Source organism: Dermacentor variabilis, chromosome 3, assembly GCF_050947875.1.
Source record: "Dermacentor variabilis isolate Ectoservices chromosome 3, ASM5094787v1, whole genome shotgun sequence".
In the NCBI taxonomy this organism is placed as follows: Eukaryota; Metazoa; Arthropoda; class Arachnida; order Ixodida; family Ixodidae; genus Dermacentor; species Dermacentor variabilis.
The window spans coordinates 130,200,687-130,216,598 of NC_134570.1; the positions used below are offsets into that span (position 1 = coordinate 130,200,687).

At 46.2% G+C, this 15,912-nt stretch overlaps 1 protein-coding gene across 1 annotated transcript; it reads right to left on the reverse strand.

The window, feature by feature from the left end:
- Positions 1 to 314: 314 nt before the first annotated feature.
- On the reverse strand, positions 315 to 13,089 carry LOC142574751 (uncharacterized). Its single transcript, XM_075683769.1, has 3 exons — positions 12,883 to 13,089; positions 6,828 to 6,989; positions 315 to 602 (listed from the first exon to the last, which is right to left on the reverse strand). The coding sequence occupies exons 1-3, from the start codon at positions 13,087 to 13,089 to the stop codon at positions 315 to 317; spliced, it is 657 nt and encodes a 218-aa protein (XP_075539884.1).
- Positions 13,090 to 15,912: the final 2,823 nt, after the last annotated feature.

Consider the following 15,912-nt stretch of genomic DNA (forward strand, 5'->3'; position numbering starts at 1 on the left):
ACTGGGTCATCCTGTTAATTTCATGCATGTCACACACTGCTGTGTCTGATACGTTAAGTCTAACAACTGAACTACTTGTAAATATGGTCGTTTCTGTCAGCGGTGCGAATTTCATGTATGGTCTTTGTTTTACAAGATTCTCGCCTACCTGCTTGGTTTTCCTGTAGATCGTAGTGGGGTACGTGAAGAAATAAATAAATAAGCAAATAAATACAATGGGCACACTGAGGGGCAACCAATGTTTTGCTTTACGAGCTTCTATCGATTTCTTTTTCTCACTACCCTCGAAGGTGATGGCGCACAGTGTGGGAAAATTACGCACAGCGGCTGAGCATCACCTGTATGGTGAGAATGGCGAGATCGGCCTGGCCCTCGTCCAGATCGATGCCCGCCGCCGCCACGATCGCTCGCGCGTAGCTTGCAGCCATGTTGACTCCGCAGAACTGCTGCAGGAACATCATGTGCGCCGCCAGCCAGTAGTGCAGCGACGGCGTTACGGCCCGCGAGAATGCCCTCTCCATCAGCCTGAACTCTGCGTTGGCCTCGACGGGTTCCTTGCGCAGGCTTCGCTGCATGGCCATGGCGCTTTCACGGCGGCCAATCTGTGCACACGGTGGGACATTGAGCTTGAATGGGCGTTGTTCGATGCATCTTGTGTGAACTAAAGCAATGATAGTAATACAACGAAAAAAGAAACAGCTTTTTCCACTTTTAAATGCTTAAAATTTTACTTCTGCAAATTTTACCTTCCCGTTACATATGTTCTGTTTACGTGTGCACCTGACTGAAAGAACTCATTCTTTGCGATCGGGATATTCGAATCTACCAATGGACTAGTTCACTATTATTCAAGAAATATTGCAAAGCCAGCATCTTTGATGAAGTTTACTAAAATATGAAGCTTTGGTTCTTCACTGTCATCACTATAGCAATATTACAAAATTGGTTTAATATATAAAATCGTCGTTAATCTTGAATGCTATAACCAGAAAGGATTGTATCTGAACAAGGCTTCATCCTGAATACTGTAAAATTAAGGTGTCAAGGTTGCTACACCGCCCGCTCTCTAAGTTCAGAGAACAACAGAAGAGAACATCCTAGTTCGCTGCCAGTGCTTTGACTGCATTGTTTGGGTTCACCAAAGACATTGCCTTCTCTTCGGGAAATTGTTGTCTGAGGAACAGGCACGACGAAAGATGGAGAGAGAGAGAAAAAGACATTTATTGTCAAGTTTGAGTGGAATTTTCATTCCCAGCGGTGTGGGCTAGCGTGGCGTCTGCTTCGCCGCGACGCTATCGGCCCATTCCGCCAACCGTATCTGGTCTTGCGGGTTCGAAGTTTTCGTCTTCATCTCCCACTCTTCGTGTGAAGGAGCTCGCCTAAAGAGTTCTCTCGGGGGAGGGTTCTTTTGGCATCCCCACAAGATGTGACTTTGGTCCGCCAGGGGGCAGTTACAACGTTTGCAGTTTGGTGGATGTTCACCACCGGTCATTGCAGCTAGTCTTTTTGGACTAAGTACAGATCTAATCTGTACTCTCCTGACGTTAGTGGCCTGTATTCTTGTCAGTGTGTCGTGGGCGGATGGAGATATTCGCCTCGATTCTCGGTAGTAAACGGTCATTTCGTTAAAGGTATGGATACCTTCATGTCGTTCAACCCCGTCGGGCAAGCCTACCTCCCGGTTACTTGCTGCTCGGGCGGCTAGGTGGGCAGCCTCATTGCCAGGGTTGCCCGCATGAGCGGGAACCCACGCCAACTTCAATTGATCGAGTTCTTTTTTGATGATTCTGAATGCTCGAGGGGAAATGAAACCCGAGGTGTAGTTATAAATCGCCGTTCTCGAGTCGGATATAATAATCTTGGTGCCTGGGATGGTGGCCTCTTCCGCCTTTACAATGGAAGATGTGTTTACCGTCGACGAAAGGTTTTTCCCGATATTGCTTATACTCCCCGTACTCGAGCTCTTCTTTACAAGGCTTCCTCATCTTATTTCCACGTACCAATTGCATTGGCCATTGCGTTAAAAGATCATATCAGAAAAGCTTCTTACACTTCTCAACAGTGATGCCTTCTGTAGTCGGCAGTTCAAGGAACATCTCCTCTGAAGGCATTTCAAGGCCCACAAACGCAGTACTGCACATTGGCTTGTTTTAGGAACGCGCTGCACTGGCGCCTCTTTGGCCCCGAGAAAGCTCGGTCCCATAGAGAACGGTGTACGGAGTTTGTGGCGCTGTGCTTGAACAAAGTAAACTGAGGTGTTTGTCTGAGCGCCCACAAGCGCAAGCATCGCGTCTGTGTCACCAACCGTGCTTGAGATAGGACAGCCACTAAGCCACCACTTTCAAGCAGTTACAGTGACTAAAGAGACAACAAGGTCCTTAAGCACAGCTTGCTTCAAGAACTACCCTCTTCTGGATTACATCTGTGGAAAGGTAGGACAGAGCGAAGTCATAAAAAGGCTGCGTCCTATCTCTTCTTTACATTTTATTGGATTTCTCGCGGCACGTTACATAAACTCGTAGTGTGGTTATTAAGTAAGGAGTGAGGAAGCCGTGCGCCTTTAGCATGTGATTGAAGGACAACGGTGCTTGCGCAGTTCCACAGAGGCGCAAATGGGAACAAAAGACCGAATGATTGAGCCATTGAATAAATGGCATTGAGCAAAGGGCAGGTGAATGCTCCAATGATTGATTGGATGCGCTGTAGTGGACGGCCGCGGAAAGATATTGGCCAGCCAGACGCATTTCACGCACATCGATCTAAACATGTTGCCGTTCCCCGTATTGTGATGCATACTTCTATGTGGTGACTGACTACGAATTTAGCTCGCGAGGTCTGTATTAGCCGCGGAACTGTATACCTACGGCATGACGTTAAATTGCCTCAGTGGTGCACGCAAATTGTAATGCAGAATAGCTAGACTAGATTATTAATAGACAGATGGATAAGACACATAAATAGGAAACGAATGTGTCCGTAGGTCATAATTTAGAGCTGATCGCTCGTTAAGAATGTCGTATGTAGTTTATGCTTTAAAGTTGCCTCGATTGCATTGTAAAATATAATAAATAATGGCGTCTATCATTATAACTTACGGACCACATCTGAAAACAAACGACGCAAATTGAGTTTCACAGCAGGCCACTCAATAGGAAGAGGCCATCAAGTTTTTCTCACAGTGTTTCAAACGAGGCGCAGCACGTTTCGCCTCGACAGCATTCCGCATGTCGCCGCAGACAACATTTACCATATATTCATTCTATGCGAAACAGGCAAGGCATATACCTAGCATTTTTTTTTACCTAGAACCCACTGAGTGGAACAGCCGTTTTCTCACCACTGTCATACTCACCCGTTCTGATTAGTTTGCTCATTACGTATGCGCACGCTCATAAGTACTTGTGCCTTCACCAACACGCAATGTATAGATGTACTGTATAATTTTTTTGTATGTATATTGTGTCTGTGAAATACTCTTGAATTATGGCGGCATTGGCGATGAAATATGGGCTTCGGCAAAATAAATGCGGTTATTAGATTGCGCGTACCGCGGAACCCCACCGCTGTACGAAATTAGGCGCGAGCGAGCCGTTGTGCCAGCTAATAAGGACGCAATGAAGCCTGGAAGACAAAGGCAAGTTTTCGTTCGAAGTGCTCGCACTGCTAAAACAAACAATTCTGGACGGGTACTGCCGCACTTTACTGAGCATAACGGGCGGTGACGGTTGTTGCTGCGGCTGCTGCCGTTACCGCTGCCGCCACTGCCGCCACTGCTGCCACCGCTGCTGCTGTGTTACCGTACATATAGCTCATACAAACGACATCGCACGTCGCCTCGGGACACAGTAGAACAGGCCCTTCACGTCTATTGAAAAACAAGAAGAAAAACCCACAAAGAGGGACTTCCTTTTAGGACGATTGTTGAAGACCGCGGAACCTGGCAAAGATGCATCGCGGACTGCCTTCAGGCATGTTTGAACCCCTTACTTTTCGACGACCCGTTCTTGATCCGCAACTTGGACGAAGTTATTCCAACACTAAAGAGTAGCCGACGAACGTCTCGTTTTTCAATAGAGGTGACGGACCTGCTCTACAGTGTCCAGAGGCCAGCGGTGGTACAAGCTGTACAAGAAGCCATCGACATGTTCGGCTACACCAAATTTCAGGACGTGTGCAAGTGCAGTATTTCTAGTTTTGTGAACTTGCTCAAACTGGGTATCTACAGGGTGCTTTATCGAATATGGTGACAGTGTGTATGAGCAGAAGGATGGTACCGCTATTGGTTCCTGTATAGCTCCCGTGCTTTCCGACTTATAACCTGCCGCCTTGTCTGAAGAAACTAACATAACTACCTGCTTCAGATATGTTGACGATTATTTGGTGTGCATGAAAGAAATCCAAAGCCAACCAGTTAGCGTAGAAACTGGCATGTTCAAGGAAGCACATGAAGGTCTCGAATTCACATACGAGACTCCTACCAAAGATCGATTAGAGTACCTTGACATAAACATTAGGCTCAGGGGCTCCCACATGTGCTGGTGCTACAAAACTATAGGAGAAAGAGAAATCCTGAGGTATGACTATTCCCATTAAAAATCGTTAAAAGAGACATCGCCAAGGCTTGCATCAGTCAAACAGTTGAAAAATCGTGTCGCCATGCTGTGGGGGAAAGCATCGATTTGTATTTGTATGTCATTTTCGAAATAAATAAATAATTTATATATATATATATATATATATATATATATATATATATATATATATAAAAGTAAGCCGCTTAAGAAACAGTGGGTATCCGAACAGTATGGTGGTGCAAATCTGTGAAAACATGTTGCCCGAAATCGGAGCCAACAGGAAAAGGCAAAAACACACGAAAAGGAAACCTTGAAAAAACATGTGGTGTTGCTTTACATCCGTCGGTTGTCACATAGGATAAAAAAGCAGCCCAACGTCATGATGTTAAAGTACCGTACCCCGCTCCGCAAAAACTAAAAGGCATGTGCAAGAGAGTGAACGCAGGATCCAAAGGAGGCAATCCAAGTGCTACGGTCGGTCAGACTATGCACGTGAAAAATTACGTGGAATCCGCTACTTCAGTGGTTTACCGAATCCCAGTAGATTGCGTGAAAGTGTACATTGGGCAAAATGCACGTTGTCTAAATGATAGGCTAGGGGAGCAAAAATACACGTGCCAGCTTCTGACAACATCTAGCAACTTCGCTGCACACTGCAAACGATGCTAATGCTCTCCGCTACTAGAAAGCACCCCAGTCGTTGGCACATCAAAAACAAAAACGGAGCGAGAAATATGGGAGGCACTTGTGATAGCTAATGAAAAAGAGATGTGCATAAGCACTCCGTCCATCGCGCTTATCGAAGCTGAGGTCGGGTTTGCCAGGACGAACGGGTGCAAGTGAGCGAAGTATGTCTGGCCCAAAGTATGATCACATGTCGTGGCCCTGTTATACTCGTTTATATCTCCCCTTTCCCCCCCCTGCCATATCTTCTTGTATATAAGCGCAATGTTTAACGGTATTAAACAGTTGGTAGTCTGGGCTATGTACGTCCGCGTCCTATCCTTCACTTAAAATAGTCAGTATAACACTAAGCGCAATATAATTATGAGCAATGCTCAACTCGTGCATCGTAAAAGGTCTTGACTGCCAAATCTGATATGAAGCGCTGCAATGTTTAGAAGCGTATACAAGACGTAACAGTGCGACGAGTGTTGTAACTAATGCAATGAATGGCACCGTCAACATGAACTGGTTTGGGAAGCATGGTGCGTCAACTTTCTTCGCGTAACACTTATGCTCCGTTGCTACTGGGCGCCAGTTATAATATCCATAGTTGAGTGCAGAGGCATCGAGAACAGGAGATATCGCAAAAATTTGACTTGAGCCAAGTTCTTCGGCATTTGCTCGTCTTCCGAGGCGGTATGCGGAACCGGGCTAGTTGGTAAGCCATCGCTCCTCCATTCACTGTTGCGCTGTTCTTGTAATGTATTTTTATGCCCTTGATTCGATAATTTATGCTCGCATGCGTTACTTATCGTAGTTTTGTTGGTTGCTATTGTCACGTGGTGGTGACGTTGAAGAACACAGTAGCAAATACTGTGAAAGACAAAACTAACTGTTATTGGGCGAACCTGTGCCCACAAAAACAGGCTACACTTATAGCACAACGATAGCGGCGAACACGGTCGGCGATCGTCGAAAATATGATCAGGGGGTCAAGCGCGTCGGCTTTTATACAGCAGTCGTCGAATGTTCAAGACTAATCGTTCGGGCCCGCGTGCCTTCCACAAAGTTCTACACCATTCGCGTCACGGGATGAAATCAGATAACACAAGGTTCGGAGACAACAGACAGCCGGGTAGAGGCATCAATAACTTTCCAGAAACTTCGAATACATGCAGGCGCGTGCCGCGCTGTGCGATTACATTTGTTAAGCGGCGAAACGTGGTCGCCCGATAAAGATAAGTACACGTCTGACTATGTCTCACACGAGCAAACTAGATAATACAGGTAAGGATCACTGCCTTAAAGAAATGTGCACGACCACTTTAGCCCCGCCGCTCTCTGCATTCAAAAATGAACCATGCTGCGGTTATGCTGCACAGTTTTATGAGCATATGTGAAAAGACAGACTCTTTTGGCTGCGTAGTTCTTATGTTTGCTCTAAATCAATAATTTTAATCAGCTTGTTGAATATTTATTGTTCTACTGCGATAGTCAGAGATATGTGGCACGAAAAAGAATTTAATTAAACCTGTTGATCCAGAACACATTCTTTACATGCCCTAGGGCCCCCAATATTATTCGCACCTGCAGAAGCCAGCGTGGAGATTCCACGATGAACCACGACAAAGCAAGCAGCCCGACCGCTGGTGTGACGCATGCAAACGCCACGCTGGACCAAACCATGTAGCGTCCCAGCAAGCTGACATATATTGAGCCGATGAGCATGCTGATGTAGTGGCGAGCACCCTGCGCAAGCGATAAACTATGTCATTCACAGAACCAGAGGTAGGGATATGGGGAGCGTACAATAATAAACCATCAAACGATACCACAGCGTAAAAAAAAGAAAACAGACACAGAAGAATACGCTGCTTTCCTTACAGCAGTCAGCAGGATTTCGAAAACGTTCGTGCGCCTTTTACTACAAGGGTTCACCAGATCGGGTGAGAATAGTAACAGACGTAAGCTTGCCGTCATTTGTCATATTCAAGTGTTCTACAAATAACAACAAAAAAAAACTTTTTTGAAGGCAACAGGGCGAAATGCCTTACCAACTAGCTGATATCAAAAACAGTATCAAGAAAGTTGCCGAAAGTGCCGGAGTTCAGGCAGCTTTATCTACCAAGACGAAACTTAAATCGCTGTGCCGACAGGTCAATAATGTCAGTCTACCATGTAAGACTGCGAAAAAACCTGCACGCGGTGGTCATTCCATGCAAGATGAGTGCGGTCAATGACCGCACTCATCTTGACCGCACTACCCTTCAATGAACCTCTCAACTTGGGTCACTATTAGGTGCAACTGAGTTCACGGCATGCGAGAGAAGGATTCACACCGTTCGCAGGTATCGGCACGCGACGATCCTACTTTTTTTTTTTTTTTTTTGGGGGGGGGGGGAGGGTGGTGAGGGAGGGGGGCTGCTGGCGGAATTCTCGGCATTGTCACTAGATGGCGCGACGTGTCCAGAAAGAAGCGGGAGAGATGATCCCCACACCGCCTGGTGAATTTCTACGCGTTCGCACGCACCTGTGGTTTATGCATTTTAGAGGCAACACCCAGGCTCCATGGCGGTGACGCTAGATAGCATCCAGCGTTTAATGGATAGTTAGGGGACCAAATCAGGTGTGATAAACGATTCTGTTGGTAGTCCTAAACAAGTACGGTGTCACCAAGTTGCGTTATTGGAAGCCCCAAATGCAGAACAAAGTGTGCAAAGCGCTTTTTGTGCACTCTACAGAAAAGAGGCGACAAGGACGACGATTTATGCAGACTTCCAAGGAGACCTGCGACGTTCCTATTGTTCGCAATACTGCGATAAATAAGCATATCGGCAAAGCAAATGAGTAGCCCACTCTCCATTTTTCCTGGCATCGGAAGTTGCATAGATAAGGAAGCAATCTCCTGACGGACTTTACTGGAACATTCGGAAATTCTTTGCAGTGAATACATTTTTGAGTGAAGCCTTCTAGCTTTGCTATTGCCACGAATAGTAAAGAACTTATGCTGTGAAGCCGGTATATAGCTCTTTTTTGATTTCGCTTTCTTTTTGCGATCGAGATAACATTCACAGGACGCACACGGTTCAAAGGGAACGTTAGGCTCCTCTTCAGTAAATAAACGAGAGCGCGAATTCCGCACAAATAAGAGCCTGAAAGAAACACCTCGACTTGTGCATTTCGCCGTTGCTATCATTTATTGCGGGCTCAACAAAGCGCATATTGGATGTATTCTCTGTTGTGCACGTAGACCTGTCGGGAAAAAACTTGAAGTTTACTATGAAGGCAAAGATTCGCAAAAGGACATTTACTTGCTCTTTGGTTGTCGTTCTATTTGGAGGTGTATTTCTTGCCCTCGATGTTTGTGTCCAGAATCTTTCAAAGGTCTGAACATGGAGGATATAGAGCAATAAAAGCACAGCATTCCTCTCGGTCACTGCCAGTATACCATACTGATGTTTTTGGAAGAAGATGCTGACTGTATTTACTCACCATCTTATTGGATGGGGTTTGACTGATAAGGTTCTTTAGAAAAATAATCACTTCTTTCACGTCGACTTTGAGGTGTGACGGGACATTATACGAGAGGCTAGTATCATCTTGTATTATCGTTGTAACCATTGTAAGTTATCCATGTACCCGAAGAAAGCGTAGACGTAGCTGAAATTGTGTTATGCTTCAGTTGCCGTAGATCTATGGCATGAAGTGTGGAATTAACGCATCTACGCGAGGTGACTTGTCGTGCTCCGTCTACAGCTGTGAGTATTCACCCTGGTCATGCTATCAATGTGTTGCATAGAAAGACGCTGAACTGGTAATACCCAAACGTTTATTTAAGGGCACAAATAACTTAAGAGAACAGCATGTGCTTCTACTGACCCGAGTGCGGGGCCTGAGCTCCTCGTAACTTCGCCGTTTTTGAGCTGCTGAACAACAGCGAAAAAATACACAAAAGGTCATGAAGCTTACCATGCACTTAGGCCCTTTCTATGTGACGAACAACTGGTCCAGTCTATCTGCTGTGTAATTCGCGTGCTATCCTCTTTTCAATTTGCTTAAATTATGACCGATCATCTACGGTAAAGTGGGTACGCGCATAGAACGATACACCAATCCTTTTACGCTTGTGCCTTTAGCCCTTTCTCTTGCTGACAAATTTTGAATTTTACGACGCCAAGGTCTCTAACTGCCAGGTAAATATGTGGAGCGCTGTTTCTTCGTTGATTATATGCAAGTGATAGGAGGGTTAATTTAGCCATCAAGCATTGCCGAACGTGGCTTTTCCCATTATGAGAAGGAAATGATAGTGAAAAAAAAATGTTAAGTAAGAAGCTGAACAAGAAACAACGAAAATAAGAAAAAGGTATTTACATCCGGATTCGTTACAATTTGCTCAAGCCCTCGTCCTGAATTTCCAATGTGGTGGCAATTAAGCTGACATGTAAACAAGAAATCAAAGTTCGGTGCAACAAAATTGCGTCTTTCCGAGGATTGGCCGAAGAAAAATTCTGCTGTTCCGCGGGAAAGGCGAAGAACCGATTGCGATAGCAAATTATTAGATATTCTACGAAGTAAAGCTTTACCGGCCGTATAAACTCGTAAACGTTCACTTACTAACTAAATTAACAATGACAGAATGTGTAAGCGTAACTTAAAGAGGACGTAGAAAGAAACACACGGAGGCAGCGCTGTCTTTGTGTGTCTGCTTCTTTCTATGTGATTGTTCAGTTGAGCGTACAGATTCTATCATGGATTCAAACCAGCTAGCCTGTGAACGTGTCTTAACTAAATTAACCAGCACGGTGCAACGCGCGCACAGGTAAACATGAACACAAATCGCTTGATAACAGCGGAAACTGTCTGTGAAAACGCTGGAGTTCAGAATCGCGTCAGCAGCCGTGAGCCAACTAACCTCCGTGCATCTCTCGCTTGAACGCGTATTAAACGTCGAGAGAACAGCGCATACGAAGATACCGGCACTATGCGCACTCTGGAAACATCGCAGATGGCTTTGAAGATCAGGGACGCTATAACGTAAAACTATTCCAAACTTTTTTATTCCATTTCTGCAATCAGCCCTCCGCTATTGGTCAATAACTTTTTTAGACCACCCCGACTTCACCTGTCTGTCACGCGACGTCACGAAAACTGCGATAGCTCCCGCTCTCATATGACGGGTACACACTGATTATGCATGATTTAACCGAACAAAAGAAAAATAGTTATTTCTGATTCGACGCCTTTTCGCCGTTAGCCCTCTGCAATTGGTCAAAAGTTTTCGGGCTCGAACCACTTCACCTGCCTTTTGCGCGACGTCACAAAACCGCAAAAGCCCACCACGTCAAAGTGACGTGTACGCGTGAAAGATGCATTAATATGCCGAACAAAACTGAATTTTCTTCTGAATAGCCGCAGGCTGCCCCGTTCCGAAAGGAACAAAGGATGGCTGCCCGCGATCGCTCAGGCACTGGCTATCTTGCACCTGCCGGAGAGCATGGGTTTATTTGCGTACAATAAAACGTTTTGCGTGGCCATGTAACGTTTTCGAGCACTTTCGGCACGTTTACGACCTCGCTCTGCCAACTCTTCTTTGACGAGGATCCGTCTTAGCTGCAATATTAACCTTCCCTTACATGCCGCCGCGATTTTCGATGAGCCACCGCAAGCTAGTAAGGGAAAGTGGACCAATCGCAGACGCCGGTACCACCCTCTTCATCCGGTTATCGATTTTCAGTGCACTGGCTCGGCCCCATCGAATCCCTCTCCGTTTGAGCGTGCTCTTCGGCTCTTGTCAGCCATTTAGATAAGACAAGCCGCTCAGTGTAGGCAATGTTATTAGTTCTTAAAGCAAAGAAAAGTGACCTCCTATAAACGAGGAGAGCATTGATTGCTCTTTTCAGACAACCCGGCGGGTAACCATCCGGTGCTTCCGTCGGCGCTTACGCAAACTTGACGTCAGAAAATTGGAATAAAAATATATTGGAATAGTTTTACGTTATACAGCCCCAGGCCCGCGTGCGCGCACTTTAGCCACGTCACTAATCGATTTCAAGACACACGAGCGTTCGCAACGCGTCCCTATTGCGTCCGCCCAAGGCCTCTACTACGGCGTCCGCTATTCGCCTGGCCAACGCCGTAGTGGACGCCGCGGTTGTCTGCACTCTGTAGGGAGTGGCGGGCGAGGAGGACATCGATGCACCGTAGCAGCAGCCGGAGAAGAATGCCCCTCCTCCCTCGTGCGTGCACGAACGAGGCGCCTCACCCCTGCCTCGTGCGCCACAGGAGAGGGCACGCATCCGGGCCCCGTTCTTCGCTAGCGCACGAAAGATTGAACCGCATTCGCCGGCTTACCCTCAGTCTTTCCCTCATACAGAACATCACGGCGACGGCATAAATGCGCGTGTAGTGTCCGTATAATTGCTATCGCAATAAAAGTAGGCTGTGTAAGGCTGCACACAGCTCAGCGAGCCTTCCATGAATTTGAGCAAGGTTCCTTCTATAGAAGCAGAAATGAGTACCGCTGCTTTTTTTTAATGGCCTCAATATTCTATGCAAAAGCAAACGAGCTTTGAGCCATGCGACCTGCCATTGCGGTGAGAGACGCTAGCTCAGAGGAAAAAAAGGCGACAATGGTATTTTCAATCTCAGGGAACACTTTTTTCAATGCGTGGCTTCGGCCAAGGTATAAATTATGAACAGGAAGCTGAGGTAGTCATGCCTTGGCCGACTCGCAGTCGCCCTCATCGAGCTTTTATCCCGACAATTGGCCCCCTGTACTCGTGAATCCTCAAAGGTACCCAGCAGCCTGTCAGAACTCAGTGAGCATATATCCAAAGTCTAGCACATTTTTCGCATTGTAGACAAATTTTCGCCCTCTTTACAGTTTTACGAATGTTGTATCAAGTTTTTTTAGAAAAATGAACTCTGTTTACGAAGTTGTTTCCACATTGATCTTTTAACTTGTCGTTTAATTCTGTCTGCTGGTGAAAGGATGCCGGAGGGATGTTTCATTTGAGCAAGTTAATACGGACAATTGACTGAAGAAGGAGCAATCAGTAGCTGCAAATTAGCTCTGAAATTCACTGTTTTCTGTTTTGCTGCCTCTAAGTCTTAGTAGTGACATGTTTCCTGTTGAATGTGTGTTGCGTCTGGAGGTTCTAAAGGGTCCGTAATGAAGTTTCATATGTTATGTGTAAGATTCAGTCCACTACATTGTTGCCAGGCCCCTTTCTCCTTCTTGCCACTCCCCCTTGTGACAAACCTTGTTCAGTGCCGGTACGTCGTCAATGACTCTAAGAGGAAACATTCAACAGTACGTTGATTTGAGCTTGATGACTGTGGTTTATGATAATTTCTTGTTGAATAAATATGTGACACTACACAACAGCTAGTTTGCCCACAGCAGACATATAAGAGTGGATGGCAATATTCTTTTCCGTGAAGCGGCTGCCTTGCCCCCACGTGTACTTTTTAAAATTTTTTTTGCACGAAACAAGGCCAAACAGCGGACACCTTTCTTTTTTTCTTCTGATGATGCAACATAAGTACTGAAAGCATATCAGGAGACCGCACCATAACAGAGAACCCAGAAAATACTCAGGATGCTCGGAGAACTGCAGCAGAAGCGCTCGCGGACGTATACCTGAGCGCCTCGGTTCCTGGCGTCGGCCAGCTCAGCGATGAGTGCTGGCACCACCAGGGACAGCATACCGGCAAAAAAGGCGTTGATGAGGCGGCCTGTGTAGAGATACCACAACTCCTGCGCGCAGCCGACGCACAGCCAGGTGCAGAGGGCGCCCACGGCACTGACTGCCATGGTGCGGCGGCGCCCAATGGCTTGCGCCGACATTGCGCCAACCACAGAGCCGCCCACGGCCCCGAGAAGCCCAAGCGAGAAGAACCTGCCGTCATATGTAACGAAGATTGTGACGTACATTAGAAGCGGATCTTTTGCTGTGGCGTTAGTGGTAATACGGACTGAAGGCTGACTATAGTTCAAAAATCGACTACAGTTTAAAGAAAATGCGCAGTTCCGCCGCAAAGGCGAAGCACCGATTGCGAGAGCAAATTAGTAGATAGCTGTACGAAGTCAGGATCGTAGTTTATTGCTCGTATAAACTTGCAAACATTTTTCTTACTAACTAAATTAACAATGATAGGATGCGTAAACGTGACTCATCGAGGACTTAGAAAGAAACAGACACACGGAGACAGCACTGTCGTTGTGTGTCTGCTTCTTTCTACGCCCCTGTTGAGCCGCGCTTGCAGTTTCTATCATGGATTGAAACCAATTAGCCCTTCAACGTGTTTTAACTAACCCGCACGGTGTCACGCACTCACAGGTTAAACATGAACACATCTCGCTCGATGAGTGCAGAAACTCGCTGTCAAAATTCTGGAGTAAGGAATCGCGGCAGCAGCAAGACAATTGACATTCACGCATCTCTTGCTTCAACACGAACGACACGTCGAAAACACAGCGCATACGAAGCATCCGGCACTAGACGCAATCTGCAAACGCCGCAGATCGCTTTGAAGATGTGGCCTGAGCGGACGCGAACTTCGGCCACGTCGCAGAACGCTTTCAAGACACACAAGCGCCGGCAACGCGTCCCTGCGTCGTCCGCCAAAAGGCTATTTCACACGGCGCAATTGGGGCGAAGAAAATCGTTCTGCCGCGCACGTCGCAGAGCGATTTTCGCTGACAGCTTTCACATGCGTTTGCGGCAGCGCGATTTCCGTCGCAGCGATGGGCAAGGTTGCCTCCTGCTCACGAAGTATCCATGCCTGCATCGCTAAATAAAAACAACATGGAAACTAGTCAAATATTCGAATTTTTCTATTATTATTCGATAATAGAATAGGTACACCATTTTTTCACGTTTAAAAGCGTTGAGACTTTACGACCGCTTGCAGATACGGTGAGCGAGGCGCTGTACAACATAGCAAGTGTGCGCGTTCGGCTTGTGCGGCGTCGGAGGGGTGGTTTTGTTTAGTACGCTCTATTTTCGTTGTTAATATGGAAGTCCAATATTTTTTTCCTGGAGGAGTATTTGCGTTTGCAGAAGAACAAGCTACTATTGTGTGTGCATGTACAAGCAGCTGGCTCAATTTGTAGCTGTGAAGAGCTTGACGAAGGTGACGATCAAGTGGGTACTTCTCCCGACCTGGATAGCGTGCAGCTTCTCCTTTCAAACGAATTATGTAAAGGGAAGAAACGAAAAAAATGTTTATGAAACTCCTGTGCCGCAAACGCTGGTGTGTGTGTGTGTTTGTGTGTGTGAAAAGTTTTATTGTAATGAGGTCCGGAGGCTCGACTTCTTAAGCCAAGGTGGGCTGCTTCCACGTTGGCACTGTCAGGCCAAGCCCTTCAACGACATCATGGGCCCTCTGGACGGCCCTTAGTTGGTCTTGAAACAATGGAGTTGGAATCCTTTCTTGCGACTGTGCCCATTCTACAACGAGGTTGGGGGGAGTCGCGGGACACACCACCAGCATATGTCTGATTCCAATGATGCCATTACAATCGTTGCATTCCATCTTAATCTCTCTCTCTCTCTCTGGATAGCTTATTAATGTGGTACGGCGTGGGATATATACCTGTTTACAATAAGCAAAGTGAGATCACCTGAGCCTTGTTCAGTTTTGAATGTGGCAATGGGAATTGCCTGCCTCCTAAATAGTAATGTTAGTTATGTCATTGTAAGTTAATAAATTATCTCTAGATTCTCTGGCTTGATGATGAACGGCTCCATTGTAACTGTCACGGTTAGCATGTCCTCGTGCCAAGTCATGAGCAACCTCATTGAGGTTTACCCGAGTCTCGTCCACTTTCCCCATATGCGCAGGAAGCCATCGGATTTCAGTTATCATAATCCCAATGTTTTCAAAAAGTTTGGCTGCAACTCCAGCTACATAGCATTTGTCAAAACACATTATAGCGGATTTCGAATCACTGTAAATGCAGGCCCACTTGTTACTCCTGATGGCTAAAGCAAGTGCCGCTTGTTCCGCCACCATGGGGTCCTTGGTAAATATAGTGATAGCGTCTTGCACCTTCCCTTGACAATTTGATACAGTGGCCACATATGCTTCTTTACCTTTCACCCAGGCAGCATCAACTATATCTGCCAGTTCGTTCTTCTGCTCTATTTCCTGCAAGAGTGCTTTAGCTCTTGCCTTTCTGCTTTTGATATTATATTCTGGATGCATGTTTCTGGGGAGAGGATTGGTTCTGATCTTGTTCCTAACTTCAGTCTCTAATTCTACTTCAGCCTCCATTAGGCTCCTTGATCCATTCAGTTCTACACCTATTGCCTGTAATATTTTCCTGCCAGCTGCTGTTTTTGTCAATCTTTCGTGTTGCGCTAGCTGTTGGGCCTCCGTGATTTCTTCCATTGTGTTATGCACCCCTAGACTTATAAGTTTCTCGGTTGCAGCGTTACTGGGTATCCCTAGGGCTACTTTAACAAGCTTACTGAGCATCACATTAAGTTTGTCAAGTTCTGCCTGCTTCCATTTCAATAATCTAGCCACATAAGGGAAGTGACAGAGAGCAAAGGCCTGTATTAGCCTCAAAGCGCTGTCTTCTTCTAAGCCTCTGTGTTTATTGGTAATTCTTTTTAGTAACCTAATGAATGCATTTGTTTTATTCGAGATATGTTGTATTGTT

Coding starts and splice junctions, on each gene's coding strand:
- LOC142574751 (XM_075683769.1), bottom strand. CDS start 13,089: ATGTCGGCGCAAGCCATTGGGCGCCGCCGCACCATGGCAGTCAGTGCC. Junction 6,990..12,882: donor CCAGGAACCGAGGCGCTCAG/GTATACGTCCGC, acceptor TCGCTTGCGCAG/GGTGCTCGCCACTACATCAG. Junction 603..6,827: donor CTCCACGCTGGCTTCTGCAG/GTGCGAATAATA, acceptor CCGTGTGCACAG/ATTGGCCGCCGTGAAAGCGC.